The 21,987-nt window shown below is 40.1% G+C and overlaps 1 protein-coding gene across 2 annotated transcripts in view; it reads left to right on the forward strand.

The window, feature by feature from the left end:
• The window catches only part of LOC138631335 (MAM domain-containing glycosylphosphatidylinositol anchor protein 2-like), a 184,579-nt gene that overhangs the window by 58,292 nt on the left and 104,300 nt on the right, over positions 1-21,987 (forward strand). For both annotated transcript variants that reach the window (XM_069716190.1, XM_069716191.1), the window contains exon 3: positions 11,252-11,426. In XM_069716190.1, coding sequence (XP_069572291.1) covers positions 11,252-11,426 — 175 coding nt within the window. The remainder of the gene's footprint in view (positions 1-11,251; positions 11,427-21,987) is intronic.

Raw genomic sequence — 21,987 nt, forward strand, 5'->3', positions numbered from 1 at the left:
GCCTCTCCTTCAGCAAGCTCTCTTTTAATTTTGTATTAGAGGTAGGCGCACCGCATACCTCTGCACTAAACCACCTTAAAAGTTTAATCCTTTAATGAATTGATGGTTTAGGTTGCACTGTGCACCTGCATGTTGATAATGAAAGCTTTCCAAGTCTAATGAGAGTGTAGAAACATCTGCCAAAACAAAATGTAATGAGTGAGAAACAGGCCACAGTAAAAAGACTCTGGGTCATGTGAATGCACATGGGTTCTCTGCATCTGAAAACAGCTTTTCTCACACTCTTATTTACTGTTGTGATCTGAACTAATGAAAGATATTTTTTTCTGTAGAAAATAGGCTCTTAATTTTTTATTGTTGTGCTTTCGACTTTTTGCTAATATATTCAACTAAAAGTAGGAAAACAGAAGAAACAAGGTCCTGAGACAAAATACAAACAAAGTTTATGCATGCAGGTATTTCAGATTTGCCATAAGTTACCTGACGATCACATTTTGTTGTCGTATTAACCCGGCAGGGTTTGCACACGAACGATTCTAACATTTATGGCATGTTATTTTCAATTTGTCTGATGATACAAATTTCATGGTATTCTGCACCATCTCCGCAAAGGAGTGAGTGCATTTGCATTCATTCATACAATTCCCCCTTTTGATCCATAGACGGGGCCGTTAGTTTGTACACTTGCCCTCTGGATGCCAAAGCAAAAGAGCATATTGATTTTAATATTTCAATTGAAAAGGTGAGGCCTCTTAAATTAGAGTTTCAGACGCACCATTCATCTCTTTCTGTCGTCAAGGGGGACAACTTCGCACTCATCATCTCTGTCTTTCTTCTTAATTAAAATTTTTGAAAAACAGAGCAGCAGGAGAGGAGGGAGGGAGGGAGGGAGAGAGAGAGGGAGGGAAGGAAGGAGGGGAGGGGCGATCAAAAGCTCTGCATGGCAATAGCAGGAGAGGAAGGGTCTCCTTTGAAACAGAGTCATGATGAGACTCACGCAGATCCCCTGGCACAGCGGTCTCGGCTATGTCTCTCCAGACTTTGGGATCTGTCAGCTCTGTCCCCCTCTGGTAGTGGCATGGAACCGGGGGGCAGGGCACACTCATTCTGAGTGGTGTAGGAAGCCGAGGAGGTTATCTGGGGTGGCAGCAGACCCAAGGCCGGTTTTTGTGATGTTGGTGGAAAATACAAGGCGTATGTGACCTCATCGGAAACAGACTTTCAAGTTAATACAGTAATAACAGCTCATCTTTTCATTAGAATTAAATATTAATCCTCAGAACGTGTTCGGAGTCTCTCTTTGCCCCCAAAAGTTCCACATTTTAATTGAGTCGAGTTTCTTCGTCTTTAAAGAGCATACGTGGGCAAAATGTAATCAGTACTTACAACGGTTGTAGTGTATTTTTATTGTGTCCAGTCGTGATTATTGGCAAGTGTGTAGCTTAGTTTTTATTATTGACTGACAACCAATATGAACAATTGTTTGTGTGTACATTTCTCCTGTTTTCGTTTTTCTGTCATACACTTGCATACATGTACACATATCCTACACACAATATTGACCTTAGTTGTGCCAAACGTTTGCTCCATATTTGCCTGTGTTACTTCTGCAGCACAGTAGCCTGGTTTTTGCCAACTGTAGCTCAAAGCTTCAGTTTTCTTCACTATGATTACAGTCTGGGAACTCGGCTCATATTAGCGTTTGCTCAACCACTCTGAAGGATGGACCAATTGGCGACAAGTGTTGGTGGTTAGTGTTGTCTGAATTATGATTATTAAAATGATAAGGAAATAAACAGTCAGCAAGCCAAGTGTTTCAGTAACTGTTTGCTTTTATTCATTATTAAAACTTCACCTCACGTTTTTCATGTCACCAGACCTCCCTTTAAAGCATGTATTTCACCTGCATGTGTACTTCTGACACTTTTTACCTCACATTTTACATTATACATCGCAGTCAAAAACAATCAGTTGTACATTACATGCTGCATGTTAATATAAACTACCCATACATTAATAACTCATTATTTGCTTGTGAAAAAGACCACAACTACAATATGTGTACTGACCATCTTTAGCAATAATTTTTCCTTCAGAATAAATGCAATCTTATCTTGAACACTATTGATACTAAAGAGGCAATAATTCTTTCTTATCTGTGAATATAAAAATCTTTATTAACAAAGCTGTAAATGACCTCCTCTGAGAAAAGGATGTCCTCCATCAATTTGACTAACAGCACTACATTTTGTTGGTGTTAAAATTATTAATTAAAGGTCCCATATTTTACACTTTTATGATGTGTTATTTGCAGTTCTGATATAAAAGAAGATCTTTTTGTTGTTTTTAAGTACCAAAATCCATGTCAGTGTAGTTTATACAGTATCTCTTCCCTTAAGCTTCTCTCTCGGCTCTACTAGGCTGTTTTGTGTCTGTATCTTTAAAGTGCATTGATACCAATGACACTCTCTTCTGATTGGCTAACCCTTTCCTGAGTGGCACATGCCCAGGTCAATCACACGTTTTCTTCAGTTTTGTAGCTTTCAGCGGTGAATTGACCACTGTGTGTTTTCTTTCTCATACATGTTTGGACATGACAGTGAGTTTGTGACATCACAAATTTAGGAAGTTCAAATGGCACAGTTGCTGAATATGGGAATTTGGGCTGTGTGCATTTCTTTGTGGATGGGGTGTTTTGACACTTTCAAAGTATTAATATTGCACCTAGACCTGGTTTATATAAAAAAAAAAAAAAAAGAGAAACTGAAATCTTAATTTAAACAATATGGGACCTTTAACAGTAATTAGCTAATTTACACTGCCATCTGATGGTAGTTTATGTTAATTTTACCCAGCAAAACTTAAGGTCAGGTTTCCCCCACGTCTCACTCTTTCATTTCTCATTAAAATAGGTCACTTAAGAATTTTTTTTTTTTTTTTTTTTAAACACACATACCTGGCAACTCTGCATGTCTAATTAAAATGATAAATTCATATGAGATTGTTGTATAACATTTAGGCCAGACGTGTTCCTACTGTGCACACTGTTGAATAATTTTCAACTTTATATTCTTGAATAGCTTCCATAGGGTAACATAAACCACACTCACCATCTGGACCACAGTAACACAGAGGGCCAAATCACTGTAAATGGCTTCAATTAGTTTTGCATTAGCAAAATTGCATTTTTCATCACTGCTGTCCAGATTTCCATCTCTCTCTCTCTGACTTTGAGTACTACGTGCTCCAGGGATATCACATAGAGGGGTGGTGTGCCAAGTACAGCACCACAAAGGACCAACCACAGAGTAAATGAGGGTGTGGTTGGCAATTTCACCACAGTTTTAATTCTTCACATGTCTATCAATATGCACACTTCTTAAATTATATAGACGCCCCCTCAGGGCCTTCCCACTGATGGGAGACTCTGGATTGTGTCCAGCCAGGCAGCAGCTTCCTCGCAGTGGGCCTCTCTGTCAGCCCCATTCCCATCCGCCCACCCTCCTCGGAGGAAAAAACAGAAGCTTTCTAATAATAAAATCCTATATGCGTCCAACCACACACACACAAAGACACACACAAACTCATGGCAGCGGCAACACTTGTCTGCTTTCCCATTTAATTGTCAAATAAATATATGTTCTTGTCAGTCACCCGCACAGCGTATAATGTGTGCTTTTCTGCTGCTGCCTCATGGGTTTGCCATTTCAAGGTGTTACTACGGGGACGTGCAAGAAAGCTGTGGCTGTTGGCATGTGGCGGGCTCGGGGGGCAATTGATTCAAATTCTCTTAGATGTATAGTGCAGAAATCACTGGAAGGATTACTGCAACTTGGCTATCTGAGGAAAAGCGTGTGACATCTCTTTATACAACACTAGCCTGGCCACTTTCTTGCTCTGTTGCTTCCTTTTATATATTTCTGAAACACTAGTGGACAGACAGAAAATTAATCAGCAACGAGTTCAATAATCGATGAGTTAGGTTTGTCATTTATCAAACAAGAAGACTAAGCTTCTCCAGTGCTTTGAGCTAAAGGCTCAACATGCTCACAACAACTATGCTAACATGTTGCAGACCCTGATGAGCTTTCGTAGGTACTATTCATCAAAGTAACCACTGATTTCTGCTTGACCTCAGCATTCAAATAAAGTTGTGCCTGATTGGAGTCACGACCTCTGTTGGAGCGTTGCTACATTTCTTGGCACGCTACCACCACCTGCAGTTTAGGGGAATATTATGAAACCTTTGGCAGGGATGTATGTCACATCACCCGTGTTTGTGTGTGCAAAGTGCTAGTTGCGATCATAAACTCCTCATGCTCCCTTAATATATCAATGCGGTTTATAGACCTTTCCTGGATATTCTCAAGATCTACAATAATTTTCCACAATTTTTTTTTTTAATATTTTGATTAAACGATTTATACATTTTAAATATTATTGAAAAAGTCAATACTGAAATCAGCTCTTCTTTCTTACATTTATAAAGAGTCAAACCCCCATTTTCTTTGTCTTTATCACTGTTTTACTGTGTTTTAGAAACCATATACAGCTTTGTCTGTTCATACTTTCACGGTCACTGTTTTCCGGATTCATTCATTGTCTTTGATGCTATGAACAGACATCAAAGAGTCCCTGATGATGAAGCCATCTGCCCCCGTCTCCTCTGCCCTGGCCTCCGTCCATTATGTCCACACTACTTTGTTTGAGTACCAGGCTCCAATAGCCAGCAACACCACATTGCAAACACCTTTTTTTATTTCATTTTTTCTGTTTCAATTATTGGCCGGCCAGATTCGACTTGCAGCGCCACGGGTCACCGGGTACAAATAAGCCGACCTCAGGCTGTGGGACATTTCGCTTTATACAGACCAATTGGAGTATGTGATCTGTTTTGGATGCTCCCATGACAGTTCGCCTACAGTGCTGGTGTCTTTAGCAGATGGTGCTTTTTGTGAACATGATTTAACCTTGAACTTTTTTCACTGTGAGCCATACAAACATGCAGCATCAGAAAGGGGCACCATCTCAGAGCATTCCCTTGAATTGCACCCTGCATCCAAGGCACCCGCAGTCCTTTAATTCAAACACTCAAACACACTCCAAAACCTACAGGAAAATAGAAGTTGATGTAATTTTCCTTCTATGTTTGTGTGCGTTTCCTCTTTGATCCTGATCCTGACATCAAGGCCTTCACTGTTTTCATATGATCATCTAATTGTCATGATGGCCAGTATTTCCTAATACAGACCTGTGGAGTAAGTACACTCACAATTTGGTCTCTGGACCCCCTGTTGCTTCTTCTGATCACTCGATTGTCAGACTCAGCCACACTTGTCTGCACCACCGAGCAGCACACACCACCATCAAGGCCGAAAAGAAAAGATGGCAAGCAATTAGAAAACCAGTCTGTAGTTGGAAAGAGGGAAACGTCACAGCAGGCATTGTGGGAGATTCACCGAAGACGCATGCTCCGGCATATGATCCCTGCATAACAACAGACACTGGGCGCATTTTAATTAGCTCCCGCCATGACATCGCAGCATGTGTGGTCTCAAACACTGCTGAGATTTTAGGTTGGATACCAATCTGGATGAGCTCCTGCTATCCATGTCAGCAAATGTTGATCTTTCTATTGGGGCGTCTGATTTAAGAGGGACTTCTTTCCCCTGTGGAACTAAGTGGTGTCATGTATTTGATGCTTTTAAAAAGATATATATGCCGTCTGAGGTGAAAGATAAAAACCAGACTCTATATACATTTATGGTAATGATATAGGCACACAAACACAAGGCACAGACAGGAATGATATATTTCTGCCATAAAATAGTTGCTGAGTGGTACATTATGGACAGTTTGACTTATTCCTCAGTGTATACTTGCACGTTCCCTTTTTTTGGCTGAAGTAAAGGAGCAGCAAAAATAGCCAAAACCTCCGCCAGGCTGTCGGTGGGCTACCAGGAGCAATTATCATATTGCGCAAATCCGGCAGCTCCTCTCAGATCAAGAGTATTTGCATTGCACTAAGGAGAGTGAAGAGGGTCAAACTGTTCTCACTAGGCATACTTCAGGACTCCCCCCTGTGGGCAGAGGTGCTCAGATGTTAAAAAAAAAAAAAAAAAAAAAAGTCAGAGGAGTGGAGGAATGAAAGTAGCCTGAGGGTACAGGGAGAGTTGAAAGCTCACCAATAATGTAAGTCTGCTGCCCCTGTGAACAAACAGGGGCACTTTCCTTTTGAAAATATAAAACGTTATTTGAATACCTGCTTCTCAGTGTCGCTCGAACAATGCACTTATTGATACTGTGTCTTCCTAAAACTCAAAGCTCCTTACACAAAAGCCAAAGGAAATGGCTGGTGGTATAAGCTGGGAGAATATTGAATTCTGCTGAGGTCACCATAAGCAAGCTTGCTTTGTATTTGCATGAGGGAATCGAGAGCACTGCAAGAGAGTGACACAGAATTCAGAAAACTTTGCTCCATCTAATTTATGCTCATAACTTATTTAACTTTAGGGCTTGTTTTGCTGAACTCATGATGTCCCTAACTGTTATAATGGGGCTCCAGATTTCCCAACAGTGGGGCTTTAGCATCGATCAATTGCTGAGTTTGGGTCTTTTTTTCTCAGTGTCTGTTGATGCATTTGAAACGGGCCGAGTGAAGCCTTTTCTGTGCAGTGTGTTCATTTAGAGGCATTTATTTTTAATGGTAATATATCCACTTAAAGACTGTGTAAAGGGATGGGACAGAAGCACAGTTTTTCAGAGAAAGAGGTCGATGAAAGGGGGAAGTAACACACACACACACACACACACACACACACACACACACATAACACATAACACATACCCTTTGAATTTCGGGGAAGCTAATTTATTTCTACCACACTGAACAGTAACACCCCAAGCAAGGCAGAGAATCTTAAACTTTTCTGATAAACTTTGCTGCATCTGAGGTCCTCTCCTTGTCACCCCCAGCCTCCAAAAAGAAGCCTCTGTAATCGGGTTCCATCAGGAGTTTTTTTTGGGCCACCCACCCTTCCATTTCCTTTCTCTCGTCTGTTTGGAAAATGACCAAACTTCAAGCCATCGCAACCTGGTGCTCATCATGGTTAAAAAAACCCACGGCTAAAGCAGCACAGCAGCAATCTCTGTGATAGCACCCAATCCCCTTCCCTGCATGTGATGATATCCCTGTTCCATCTGATGCTATCTCTGTAAAATGGGATGTTATCAGTACCAAAGATGATGCTATCACCATACAGTGTGGAGATATTGGATTCTAATTCATAGCTTCCGCTGCCTAGACAGAGATTTGTGGGGCTCTGCAGGCAAAGCCAGTCCATCTGTGGCTTACTTAGAAGGAGAGATTGAATGGAGCTTTATGCTTGGTGGTTCTGGCTGTGTTGGCCCCCAGGCCAGAGTTGTCACAGTACCTGTTCATGCTGTATGCTTTAATGAGGACAGGAGAGGGAAATGATGGAGAGTCAATTACAACCTCATGTTGGAGAGTAACACTATTTCACCTTTCATTACACCTCAATGTCATCGGCTAACCGGGTCTCATCAGTTAGTAAAACGTACTCATGCTGAGAAGGCCACACTGAGGTCAGTCTGGTGTAGAGCAGAGCGAGGAAGAGTAGGAGGAAGAGTTTTAGCATATCAAACCAACACTTTGTAACCATGGCATTACACAAAAGAATGTTAGAGCTATTTTTATTTTAAAACAGGATGTTCTTCATCAATCGTCTGTGCGTTGCACCGAATACTAGAACCTGAGACAATATAATAAACATGCATACAGTGACTTAACTTTAATCTGCTGCAAATTTACAGAGTGGCTGTGGATTTGATTTACCTCAGAGAGAAGCAGGCTATTATTGCAAATAGACTTGTATTAGGCGGTCTGTTTTACTGTGATATACAGATATATTTCATTTCTCCTACTCATCTGCTCCTGTTTAAAAGGAAAAGTGTACTGATTTGGGAAATATGCTTTTTGTATTTCTTGCCCAGAGTTAGATGAGAATATCGATACTGTTCTCATGTCTGCTCATTAAATATAAGTTCAAGTACAGTAGATGATTCGCTGAGCTTAACATACAGACTGAAAACAACAACGATTGGCTCCATCCACTGGTGGCAAAATTTGCTTATGAGCGTCTCTAAAGGTTACTGCTTAACACAATATATATTGTTTGTTTAATCCACATGTAAGCCAGTTACTAAAGACACATTATGATCGTGGCAGACTATTTATTGCCAAGCATTTCTCTGTTTGAATGGCAACCTCACATGACAACAAGACTTCAGAAAGTCTGCATAAAATTTGATGCTTTCTCAGAAATTAAAGAATACATTTTCTTGTTCTTTCCTTTCTCATCCATTTTGTGTTCAGTTTCTTAGCTTAGATGTTTCATATCAAAAAACTTCATGCGGCCCAAAGGCCACAATTATCTGTATTCCAATGGGCTCTTAATATGAAGAATGTGCAGGAAGTGTTGAGTTTTATTGACAACAAATTTTAAGTGATCAATAGAAACTGAAAAAGCAGAAAAAAACATGTGTATTAAAAACAACAATTATGTTGAAATTAGTGCTTGGGAAATGTGCAAGTTGTAGAATATACCATGCTATTTAAGAAAAAAATATTTTCCTAATACATAGACTTCGTCAAGAAAACTTCCACCTTAACAAACAATCTGGTAAATACTTGGCAAATCAAATTAAAAGAAAGAAAGAAAGAAAAAAAAAACAATCTCCTTCATTAAGGACTCAGCAGGGAAGCCCACACATTCACCTGAGATAAATAAGATCTTCAGAAACTTTTATGCCACTCTATACCCATCAGAAAAGGAACCAAGTCAACAATATATCAACTCATTTCTCAACAGTATTGACCTACCACAGCTTAGTAAAGAACAAACCAACATGCTTGACTCACCAATAACACAGGAAGAACTTGTCACTGCCCTCAATCGTATGGCCAATAATAAAGCACCAGGACCGGATGGCTTCTGGCCCATTTTAGCTCCACTTTTTTTTTTTACAAAATTATAACCGAATTTAAACAAAATGCAAGACTTCCAGCAAGCATGAACACAGCCACAATTTGACTGCTCCTCAAACTTATTTAAGACCCATCTTTACCATCCACTTACCGTTCAATCTCTCTTCTCAACGTCGATATGAAAATCATTACTAAGGCATGGAATAGAAAAAGTCACACCATCCATAATTCACCCAGAACAAAGGGGATTTATTAAAGGGAGACATGCATCCAACAACACACAAAGACTTTTGATTTTAATGCATTATTCGTCTTCACAACAAACAGGAACCATCACAGCCACCTTAAATGCCGAAAAAGCCTTTGACAGAGTTAACTGGTCATTTCTCTTTACCACATTACACAGATTTGGTTTTGGGAAATCATTTATTTATTTATCATTTATTAACTGGGTCAAAATTATATACACCTTCAGCCACTGTTTTCATCAATGGACACATTTCACAAAGCTTCACATTGCACGGGGGACTAGGCAGGGATGCCCACTCTCACCCTCTCTATTCATAATTTTCATTGAACTGTTAGCTGCTGCCTCTCGTCAGAACATTCACATCCAAGGAATCCAAACACAAAACACACATCATAAAATAAGTCTTTACGCAGATGATATATTGCTGTTCTTACAAAAACCTCAGTCATCATTACAGAAAACAATTAAACTTATTGAGTCATACTGCAACATCTCTAACTATGCCATCAACTGGAATATATCTGTCATACTTCCATTACACAGAAACATCTGGGATGTGGCAGCCTATAAACCACCTATCCCTCTATGCACGGGTAACGTCACGTATTTAGGTATTAATATTTTCCCCTGGCTGTCAGAGCTGTTCAGACTCAACTTCACTCCACTACTTAAAACAATAAATGACGACCTCCTCCGCTGGATGAACCTCCCACTATCCATTATGGGCAGAATAGCAACCATTAAAATGACAATACTCTCCAAAATAACCTATTTATTCACAATGATCCCAATACAACCTGACACTGTGCTATCCATACCATCAATAAAATGGGAAAAAGACCTATCCATTACTCCTGATGCCGACTTCTAGATCCAAATTTACAAAAACATCTACTTCATGACAAAAAACGCCAACCTTCAACTCATACAATATAAGATACCCCACAGAATTAATTATACTGCGCAAAAGATGTTTCAAATGGGATTCGCATCAGATATCTGTTCATATTGCCCGCAAAACAATCCGGATAGCTATGTGCACACCCGTTAATCGCTTTTGGAAAAAAATCATTGTCCGTCATCCTGCGCTGCCACATCCCATTGTCCCCCTCGCTCTGTTTACTAGGTGACTTATCAACAATCAAACTAAAGAAAACAAACAGTAGATTACTCCTTGTGGCCCTAACTATTGCCAAGAAAACTATCCTCATGAACTGGAAATCAAGGACCACCATACACATTACACACTGGAAAATCCTTTGAATAGATTACTTCTCTATGGAAAATGTATCCTCCTCTATCAAAAATTCTGCAACAGAACCTCACTTGGTTTGGTCAGCTCATTAATTTCTCACAAACTTAATCCCATCTATCCTGTTATCTTACTTTTGTTTTCTTTGTCTGTCCACAATCATAATTTAAGCATACTCACACTGGTATTCAGATCTACACAGTAAATTGGAATTTAGACCGACTGCTTAGTAAACACACACACACACACACACACACACACACACACACACACACACACACACACACACACACACACACACACACAAAGGCTGCACCAACAGCATATTAACACCAACTCACACAAAACCTAACACATCTTGTAACTGGCCTGTATTGACTGCTCTTGTTGCCCTTGTGTTATTCACTTGGTGGATTGCCTTTTTGTGTTGCAATTTAAAAAAAAAAATATAAAAAAAGAAGAAAAGAAAAAGTGATTTTAACCGCTTTTAGTGTTTTGGCCAGATCTGCATTAGCATCTGGCCTTTTTTCCCCCCCTTCATTTTGGCTGTTTCCCTATGACTATTCATTTAATAATGATCTTTTATTTTTGACTGTACATTGATTTTTTTTTTTTGCCTGATGCCGTATTTGTCTCCTCAGCTCACTGGATGCAGATTATAACAAGATAAGGGCTTGAAATTGAACTGGAAGTAGTATAGTCATTTCTACCCTTTTTTTTTTTTCTTTTTCTTTCTCCCCAGATTCGATGGACAAAGACAGCTGGCAGTGTGTCAGACCGCTTCCAGGACTCCAGCGTGTTCAACGAGACGTTGCACATCTCAAAGATCCAGAGGAACCATGGAGGTCGCTACTACTGCAAGGCTGAGAACGGCCTCGGCTCTCCAGCCATCAAGTCCATCAGGGTGGACGTCTACTGTAAGTACGATGAAGGGATATATGGATGGTATTTGTCTCCTCAATTGCAAGGCTAGAAATTAGCAAAATATTTTACCCAACATTCAGATACACAGTTGCCCACTGGCTATGTTTCCTGACTCAGTGTTTTTTGATCTTTTTTTTTTGCTCCGTTATTCTTTGTTTCTTCCTGGTCTACAAAGACATCCGAGTGAGGCAGAGTCGAAATGGTAAATTGCCCAGAGGTGTGACTATCAGAGTCTGTATCTGTGTTACCCAGCTAAGGATTGGCCATGCTGTCACTTTGTCTTCTGCCTAATTCTCTTGGAGGCCAGATTCCAGACAGCCATGATCCTGAAAAGGTTTCTATTCACAGCTTTGATTATGCAACAAAGTCAGCTTCTTAGCAGTGTAGTAAAATGCACCTGCCAGCACAGTTAGCAGATAAAATGTAACCAGCATGCTTTAGTATTTAATCAATTTAAAGGCCTGGCAAAGAATTATAATACAAAATGAAACAGCTGCTGTGGTATTAATTTCTAAATATGCCAAACATTAAGAAAAGCCAAACTGTGACAGCTGGAGTACAGATGTAACAACATGAAACTTTACAACCCGAAATAGCAATGTTCCATATTTGTGCTGTAAATGAAAAGTAGTTCTTTAGAGGTAGTGCATCCAAAAGACCCCACACCTCTCCTGAGGATGTTAATTAAAGTGAAACGCTTCTATTATCCTGACACAGTCATTGACTGTAAGTGCAACCTCTTCTATTTTCTCTACGACAAACAGGGAAGGTTCATTAGCATTCATCAAAGAAAACAGCGATTTATTGTTATTGTTTTATTGATTTGGCATTGATTGTCCTATTTAACCTCGTTGAGCGGTCGTAGAATGGCGAGACATGGGAGTTGGTGCCCTGCCTCTGACTACCTGCAGCCTAAACCTCTTTATGGGTGTTTGTGTACACAAAGCTGAGTTTATATCCACTAAGAAATATGTTGGCGTGTTATAATCAGCTGGATTCAGGCCAGGCCTCTAGTTTTAGTGTTTCAGCGACACGAAATTCAACTGAGATATATTTAAAATCATGTGTTTAGTGCCTTTGAAAGATCTCTAAGCTGACTCCTTAATTTTTCACGAGTGCTCCAGTCTTCTCTTCCCCACCAGCACTTAAATCCCCTGCTACCAGGAGCAAATTGCTGGATCTTTGAAAATTGACGACCCCTGTGCCCTTAATTTGTTGCCAAACATCATTTACAGCCACAGAGGAAAGAAAGAGGTAGTGGAGCAAAACATTTCTCCTCTAAATACGATGCACCTCGTCCCTCTCCAGTAAAACCAACATCCATTTGATGCATTTTTGAGTTGTACAACACTGGTCTCTGTAAATCAGGGATGGAGACCGACAGTTAGAGCTGATATATCTGCAGTAGAAATATGATTTTTGTCTCAAAAATCTGTGATTGTTTGCCCTGACTTGTATTAACAGGGAACCTTTAGCCCAGTTCTGGTCTGTGTCATCCATCGTGTATGAGTTGGTACCAGACTGCACCATAGAAATTGCACTGGTAAAATTGTAGGGCAGTTAACCACATGTACATTTGCCAAATCAACCAGTTAGTCCAGTGAAACTAAAAACTATTTTAATAAAACACAACCTAATTTTCAAGTGTGATATTGGCTCATTTCTGCTTCCTAAGGCCACTCAGAGCTCTTAAAGTTTTTTTTTTTATTTTTTCTGCCCTCCGTCCTTAAGTGGTAGTAATGTGCATCATTGCATCTTGGTGCTCCATAATGAGGTGAAGAAGACACCACCCAAACAAATTTACTTGGCAGTGGACACAAAGAATATTAAGTAATACTTTATTAGAAGTGAGGACTATATGAGGACTAACTGGTTTAATTTGGCAAATGTATGCCTAATTACTGACCCCACCCCCATTAAAGACCAGTGCACAGCTGTTTTTTTCAAGCTTTTCTTTGGGAGAGCCCAGGATTAGAAAGAGGTCCATGCTAAATCTTGCTCAATGCAATATATCAGCAAAGATACATATTAACTGATATATATCAATAAAGATATATTGTCTAATCATGCAATAATTAAAATACCTTGCTTACCTTTGATGACATACCTTGTCTCCTCGTTGGTCAGTGCCTAGGTATTGAACAACAACTATCCAGCATTTTGGCTATACAAACCTGGGATACTAGCTGGCAGGCAGAGTAAGAAAGCTTTGTTTTGCCCTCCACATGGGCGTGGCCAAAAGGATCTAAAGTCACCTACAAACTATAGATTGGTGTTAAATAACACTTGTGTCGTTTAAGCCCACAAAAAAAACCTAAACTGGTCATCACTGAAATAGACCATGATAGATGTGAGTTTTATGCTAATGGTAACTTCAGCAATATTAACATTACCTGAATAAAACAGCTGCAGCAATGCTCCCGCTGGCTCGACTGAGAAAGAGGTCCATGCACAGGCTCTCGGGGCCTAAAACTGCAAAGAGTGTGGCACATTTGCGTACTTCATTTCTTCTTTTTTTTTGACATATGCATGACAAAACAATTCCCATTTGAATGAATGAGGCCCCATCTTGTTATCCAGTACCCAGCCCATCCTTATTTACCCCCATGATCTCTCTCTCTCTCTCTCTCTCTCTCTCTCTGTCTGTATTCTTTTTCCCCATGTCTCTCCCACAAATTCGAAGTACATTGTTAACTGACTCTCCTCTCCTCTCTTTCCTTTCATGTCTCTGTCTCTCGGTGTGTGAGCTACAGTCTTGTACCTGTTTATTTGGACTGACACTGGCAGAGGTTGTGGAATTGAAACTTGTTTAGAAAGCTTGTGGAAGGCCTTAGCGGTGCAACGAGGTCGGGGCTGAATGCCTCTCAGCTGCTGACAGTCAGAACTTTGTTCCCCCTGTGCACCATTTCACATTGGCCGCACTAAAGAGCTGGAGGAGCAGATGTGGAAATGGAGCCAGATAACACGGAACCTGAGCGTGGTTCCTCAGTGAGCTTCATCATATGGCATTTTGTGGTCAGTTTCCATGCTGTTAAAGGAAAACTAATGATTATATAGTTGTTGAATGATAAAGTTCTAGTTGTAAGAGCTGGGCAATCTTCTATTCACTTGATGTATTTATTATGTTTGCATTATATTCAATACATACACACTATATACAGTATATTCCATAGAAGAATGGCCTCTATATAATAACATCTAAAAAATACAATAATAAGAGTACAGCCAATGAATATGCTGTGTACAATAACCTATTCGTTTTGTATATGTAATGTTGCGTAGAGTTTTTATATAGCATTTCAATTTGCTTTCCCTATAATGTCCTTGCATCTGGCCTTGTAACACAGTATGTGTGCGCTTCACGAGCATCGTGTTATGTTGCACATCCAGCGAAAGCACATTGTTCCTACAGAACAATGTTATAGCCATCCCCCGGGGGTGAATTTAATTGATGGGCCTCTGCAGTACATGCTATTTTTAGTGGTTCGCAGCTTCAATTTTTAATTAGTAATAAAATTGGTGTTTTGGTGCTGGACCTCCCAACAACAACACCTTGAATTATGCTTGCTGTCTCTTTCAACATAGCTCGCGTGTCCATGTTCATACCACTTTGTTTGTATTAGAAAAAATCAAACTAGAAGGTCTAATGGACTGTGTCTAGTTTGCTGTAGAGGGAAGATGCTTTCCATAACCAGACACAGGGTCCCAGCATGTTTTACATTAAGAGCCATTAAACCAGAATGATCTTTCTCCTGCTGATTGCTTTTGCTTTTTTCATTTATTTGCTTCTGGGAATCAAGGGTCTTGTTTTCAATTTTCAAAAATAAGCACTAAAGATTTTCTTCATATGTGCACTTTTATTAGATCAGTAAGCTTCCTGAACTGCAATCCTTCCTCATAAAGGGAGCCTCAGCCTACATATTCATTAAATGAAATGGGAAAAATACATGGAAATATATAATGTACAGAGATATTAAGGGACATAAATGGAAATGTACATAGACAAGCAGACAGACAGACAGAAAAAAGTTTTCTTTAGAGTTGTCTGTGAGCAGCCAGCAGAATCAGCAGGGGATAATTAATGGTAATAACTGACCTCTGCAGCACACAGGAGCTGATATTAGCTGTATAGCCAGCTCAAAGCTAACATATTTACAAAGCTCAGAAGTCCATCTAAGCACATTTTATACCTGCTGACACCTCAGTTGTGTTTGCCCACAGTTAGGTCTACAGGGAAGGTCCTCTGCAAAGTTAATAAAGAACCTTTCCCAACTCCTCCACTGATCGATTTTAAGCTTAAGATGCTCACTTCTTTTTCCTACAGGGGAGTCTTTTCAGTGTTCTCATTTAATTTCAGCTGCATTAATTTTGCCGCAGCATCTAATGTTTCATTGAGTGACTGATCGAAAAGGGCTTAAGAGTTCTTTGGGGGCAGCTTATTGCAGGCTCAGAGAGTTCACTGACCATCGCCGGCACAATATATCTAAAAGAGATTTAGCCAAGAGGCGAATTGGAGAAAATGTCCACTGAAGTGACCTAAAGACAAACAGTTTTGAAGAAGTTTTGGGTGGCTGAATTACTTCTGTTCACAATGGGTGGTCAATAAATGTACACTGTTGTCTTCCAGGGATTCATGGCAACAATTGTGGGCTTCCAAAATACACTCTAATGCTGTTATGTGCTGAACATGTTTGCTGATGAACTGATTTAACAGAAAATGAATTAGCAAGAATTATAATATCAAGTAAGTCCTGTAGCAAGCAGCATTGCCAAATATTTGCTGGTTTGTTCTTCGCAAATGTGAAGATTTGAAGCTTTTTGTATAATTTGGTCGGACAAATAAAGCTATTTGAAGACATCACCTTCTCTCAGAGTCTTTGATGCCGCCCCGTTTTCGTTCTCAAGGCATCAAGTACGGCTGTTTTGTCATCGCCAATGGCATCAGAGAGATATGCACAAGTTGCCCTTTGGCGTCAGCACCATGACAAACCGGGTCAAAGAAGGAGGTCATGTCAATGTTATGCTTTGTTCTTGGGGTGGAAGAGCACAACATAAGAACAAAGAGAGCACAGGAATGGAAGCGAAAAGTGAACAATTTATTGTGACACTCAGTGAGTGTTACTTACAGTCAGTGAAGCTTAAATTCAGGGCGAACCAAAGGCCAAAACAACAAACCATAGTCAAACCATCCTCTTGAAAGACCTCCATCTAATCCCTAGATTAACCAAAGAAAGAAACAAAAAGACAATGACTAATCCCAACTCCATAAATTACACTAAACAGGAGAAAACGATGTTCAAACAAGCAGTTCACCCCTACTGCTCAGTGCTATATAACAAGTGCCTGAGCTATTAACATAATGTACAGTGGTGTGAAAAAGTGTTTGCCCCCTTCCTGATTTCCAATTTTTTTGCATGTCTGTCACACTTACATGTTTCAGATCATCAAACAAATTTAAATATTAGTCAAAGATAACAAGTAAATGCAAAATGCAGTTTTTAAATGAAGGTTTTTATTATTAAGGGAGAAAAAAAAATCCAAACCCACATGGCCCTGTGTAAAAAAGTTTTTGCCCCCTAAACCTAATAAAACATAACTGTGGTTTATCACACCTGAGTTCAATTTATCTAGCCACACCCAGGCCTGATTACTGCCACACCTGTTCTCAATCAAGAAATCACTTAAATACCATTGGCCACAACTTCCCGTATCCATTTAAAAAAAAAAAAAATCCTGGTTTCAAATTAACCACGGGCACATATGTTTGTTGAGCTTCTCTGTCATTCTTAGCGTTATAAAGGTAACTGAACTTGAGGTTTCTTCTAACAAGTTTAGTTGCTTGAGGTAAGAACGTAACATGACACTCGCCTAGATGTGAAGAAGGGGAGTGCTGACCTCAAGCTGAAGCGAACTTGGGTTCTGCAGCAGGACAATGATCCAAAACACACCAGCAAGTCCACCTCTGAATGGCTGAAGAAAAACAAAATGAAGACTTTGGAGTGGCCTCGTCAAAGTCCTGACCTGAATCCTATTGAGATGCTGTGGCATGACCTTAAAAAGGCGGTTAGTGCTGGAAAACCCTCCAATGTGGCTGAATTACAACAACTCTGCAAAGATGAGTGGGACAAAATTCCTCCACAGCGCTGTAAAAGACTCATTGCAAGTTATCGCAAATGCTTGATTGCAGTTGTTGCTGCTAAGGGTGGCCCAACCGGTTATTAGGTTTAGGGGGCAAACACTTTTTCACACAGGGCCAAGTGGGTTTGGATTTTTTTTCTCCCTTAATAATTAAAACCTTCATTTTAAAAACTGCATTTTGTGTTTACTTGTGTTATCTTTGACTAATATTTAAATTTGTTTGATGATCTGAAACATTTAAGTGTGACAAACATGCAAAAAAATAAGAAATCAGGAAGGGGGCAAACACTTTTTCACACCACTGTATAAAGAGAAAAAGAACTTGGATGGATCCAAAACTAACAGTAGATTTGACCACAAACAAAGCTCTCTAAGCTCACTGGTACTTAACACACAGATTCACACAGATTCACCGAGATTCTGGGGCGCGACCCCTCAAAGAATCCAGAACTGTAGGAAACCGATCTTTGGATAAGTCAATCTGCGGTAGCTCCTCACAGGAGGTTCTCCAATCCAGGGCAGAGCTCTCACCCATCACCAAAGAGAGATTTATTTGACACAAAAATAAAATGTAAATATATATGGGACTGTAACAGTGTGAATAGCAAGAGTGAGTCTTTTTAGGGAGAGCGGAGGTCAGGGAGGCTCAAACACAACTTTTACCGAGGTACCGGTGTTCGAATCCATGAGAAAACAAAACACAGCGTTGATTCCTTTTTCTGTAACATAAGTGACTTACGTAACATGTAACTTATGTAACGTGCGTAACTTATGTGCCGTTAATGATGTCAGATTACTTATTTTGATCCAAACCACAAGCTGTTTTTAACCCTAATCAAAATTGAGACCATGTCACATTTAACCCAAACCACGATGTTTTCGTAAACGTGGTTTTTGGTGCCTAAAACTAGCACTAGTGTGCTTATGAATGAGACGCCAGCGGGCTGTGACAAAAGGGCAGCATTGGACAAGTTGGGATGAGAGCGGGTTGCTGATGCACTTACTAAACATTTAATTCATCCAAATCATTTTATTCTAAGGATAATTAACATATTTTTCAATCCTGAAAATAATAGGCAGTTGCACTACACTTCTTATTGATTAACAATACAACCCAATACAATTCAAGACATTTACTGGCGCTCAAGCGTACAGTTTGTCAAATTAACTGAGAGTGAGATAGAATGCTTTCAGCTGATGGTCAAATGGAAAACAAATTACTCTGCCTTAAACCTGCTCAGTCCAGGTCAGCATTTATTGGACACAGTTTGATAAAGGACCACTTTAAAAACTCTCTTTATAACGGTCTGAACAAGCTCAGCAACTAAATAGAGAATGTACAGAAGCTGTGCAATAAAAACCAAACATACAGCCAGATTTATTCTTTATACAGTGCTTCAAAAGGGCTGTTTGTCCATATGCTAATGTTGTACATATGATATTGATATTGTCTGTGTCGTCAGCCATGTCCTGTTTGTCCATGGCTGTGAAGCAGTAAGAATCAGGTGCTGCATATATTGTAGAAAACAACCCAGTGGGCTGCAGATATCATTTCACTGAAGCCTCCACACGCATCTTCACTCTTCCCTGATATTTCTCACTTCATTCCTTCAAAAGGATTAGAATAAGACAATAGCTTGCCTTCTCTGTGTTATCTGTGGAGGGACTTACGCAGCCCTGACTCCACACTGCTGCTGCAGAAGCCGGAGAATTTTAATGAGGATACTGTGTGTGTATTTTGTGCGGGTTTGTCGGCGCATGGGCTGGAGTCTGAGCTTGAATCATGTTTTGGCAACAGCAGCGTCCATCTAGATTAGAGACGTGTGAATGTGTGTGTCCATTTCTTTGTGTGCTCATGCGTGCGAGAGGAAACAAAAATAGCGGCTGCCCATTGGGTTCAAGCACATGCTTATGCATGAACACACTCTTCACCAGTGAGGTCCCTGACTCACACAAACATGTCAAAGGCTTAACTTGTCTTGGCGTACGCCTCCTCAGCCGTGCAGCACTGTGGAGCAGCATGCGGGGTGACTTCAGGAAGTGTGTCTGCTTTATGTTTGCCTTCCCTCGATGAAGTTCATGAAGGCGCTCGGAGACCAAACAGCAGCTGATGGTGTTTGTTTTGTGGACGTGCTGGCTTTGCTTTAGTCGGTCAGTAAAACTGGCATTTCCTATCCCATCAGGTGTCTGACTTGTGCCGACCTGCTGCAAGGCTCCTGGGTAAATGTGTGTGTAGAGCAAGAGAAGGGAGAAAAAGTCGACCTCCAGAAACCTAGAGCCTGGTGACAGAGCTGAGTTTTGACCGAGGCTTGCGTCGTTCTTATTATCTGCTGCATCATTTTATTACTGCTGTTTTCACTTTACCCAGGAGAGGCTCCTCTGAAGTGACTAGTTAATATGTTTGGGTATATGAAGAAGGAGGTGTGCGGGATGGAGATCTCAGGGGAGTCTATTAATTAGTGAGTTCAGATGGTTGTAGCATTTGCTGGAGGCAGGTTCAATAGATTGAGTTTTGTCTCATTGAAGGAAGATGCAACTATTAACTGGTGGACCTTTTTCTCATTATATCAAGCATTTATTTGGACTGTTTCATGGATAAACGGATCTGTTTGTTATATCCTCTATACTGAGTACACCCTGGATAATACTCACAACTTGGGTAACTTAGACCCACTAACTGTTCTACGGCCTCCTTAGTTTACGTTGCTCCTTCTGTAAAGCTGTCTGTCCTCTCATTGCACATGTGGTCGATGTACTGCTTCAAAAAATGTTGTCCTTGATTCCAGACAAAGGCTTAAATTATAACTCCATCCATTCATATGTTATTGACACCCACTTTATAGCCAATCTTGACTTTGGGCGAAGGTGCGGACACACGATAATTCACACTCGCATTAACGCCCACATCCAATTTAAAATGACCAACTAAATGAGCATGCATGTCTTTCGACTGTGGGAGGAACCTGGATAAAAACCCATGCAACCCACCTACTCTCGTTAGCATTTTTTATCAGCTGTTGCCAGTCAGTTGTTTGAGCCACCGTTTTAATGTTTCCAGCTGACCATCTATAGGCAAAAAGTTAGTTGCCAGTTGATGATCCATGTTGGTCTGATATTGCACCATTGAGATCTTTACCATTTGCTAAGGAAAATTATGAAATTAGAGACTTACACTTCATCCAGTATTTTCTTACCAGACCAGAGGTATTTGGCTGAGAACTAACCGATGAGTTTGACAAATGTAAAACTGTCACCTGCCATACAGCGCTCCTGGTGTTGTTGCTATGTAAACAGGTGTTAGCACATCCACCACGTAGAGAAATTGTACACAGTAGATGTGCTAGAGAGTTTTATATAACCTCTAACCCTGCATACTAATGCAGCTAATTTATGATAAGCCCTTTGGCCTTGCTTAGTTACTGGAATTAGTAAACTTGTTGGCAGAGTTAATTTTTTCAGCTTATGTTAGAGCAAACAAACAGTATTTATTCCATTCCACACTTGTGTTTTTCTTTGCCTAAAAAATACACCTCCACTCTAGTGGGATGCTGATTACCGGTCCCATTACAGTCCAATGCATGGCAGACCACTTAAACGTGTGAAGAAAGCCAAAGCTTTTTTTAAATTTATTTTTTACTCATTTTAGTAGAAATTTTGATCAATAAACTTTACAAAGAGTGTGATTTTAGTTTATAGAGGTACACACACCAAGTTTTTTATTGTTCAATTTGCTCCTCAATTTTAGCTCTATTACAAATAGAAATGTCCACAAAAACACAGCTTGTAAATGCAATTAAGTCCGTAAGAGGTTAGAATAATGAGGTTCCCCAACTGCCTCCTCCTGCCTCTGACTGTAATTCAGGTGTCAAAATGTTAATAGGAGCTGAAGTTTTGTTTGTTGTTCACAGCTGCTTGTTGCAGTCTTTCCTCAGAGTTTATTAAATACCTGTAACATTCATAGAGCAACGGGATCCATCTGTGCAGCTCCACAGTCAGAAGCTTGCTTTATGCACACATTACATTAGTGGTAACTTCATTAATTGTTAACTATTCCCAACATGGAGACAGGATCGATGAGGCGATTGGGTTCTAACAGCAAATGACCTTCTGGACAAGTCCTCTGTCACACACAGATTCACAGTTTATACAGTGAGCCATACAGTCAAATCCTTTGATACAGAGTGCCTGTCCCCATGTTCAGTCCCGAGCTGCATCAGAGCTGCCAGGACATTTTTATTTTACAGTCCTGTGTATAAAAGTCTGATCCGTTGGCAGTAGGAGCATCATTTTGTGTGCGAGTGTGTTCCCCAAATGGAAACAACCTGTCAAACAATTAAAGTAAATTAGAAAATGTGGCAGCAGGTATTAAGAATGAAAACACTTTTTTTTTGTCTCCTCTAAGTTTCTGTAGTTGGA

The sequence above is a fragment of the Brachyistius frenatus genome, unplaced genomic scaffold, assembly GCF_029030835.1.
Source record: "Brachyistius frenatus isolate BFR_SWC_R1_liver_20210118 unplaced genomic scaffold, ASM2903083v1 Contig_153, whole genome shotgun sequence".
Classification (NCBI taxonomy): Eukaryota; Metazoa; Chordata; class Actinopteri; family Embiotocidae; genus Brachyistius; species Brachyistius frenatus.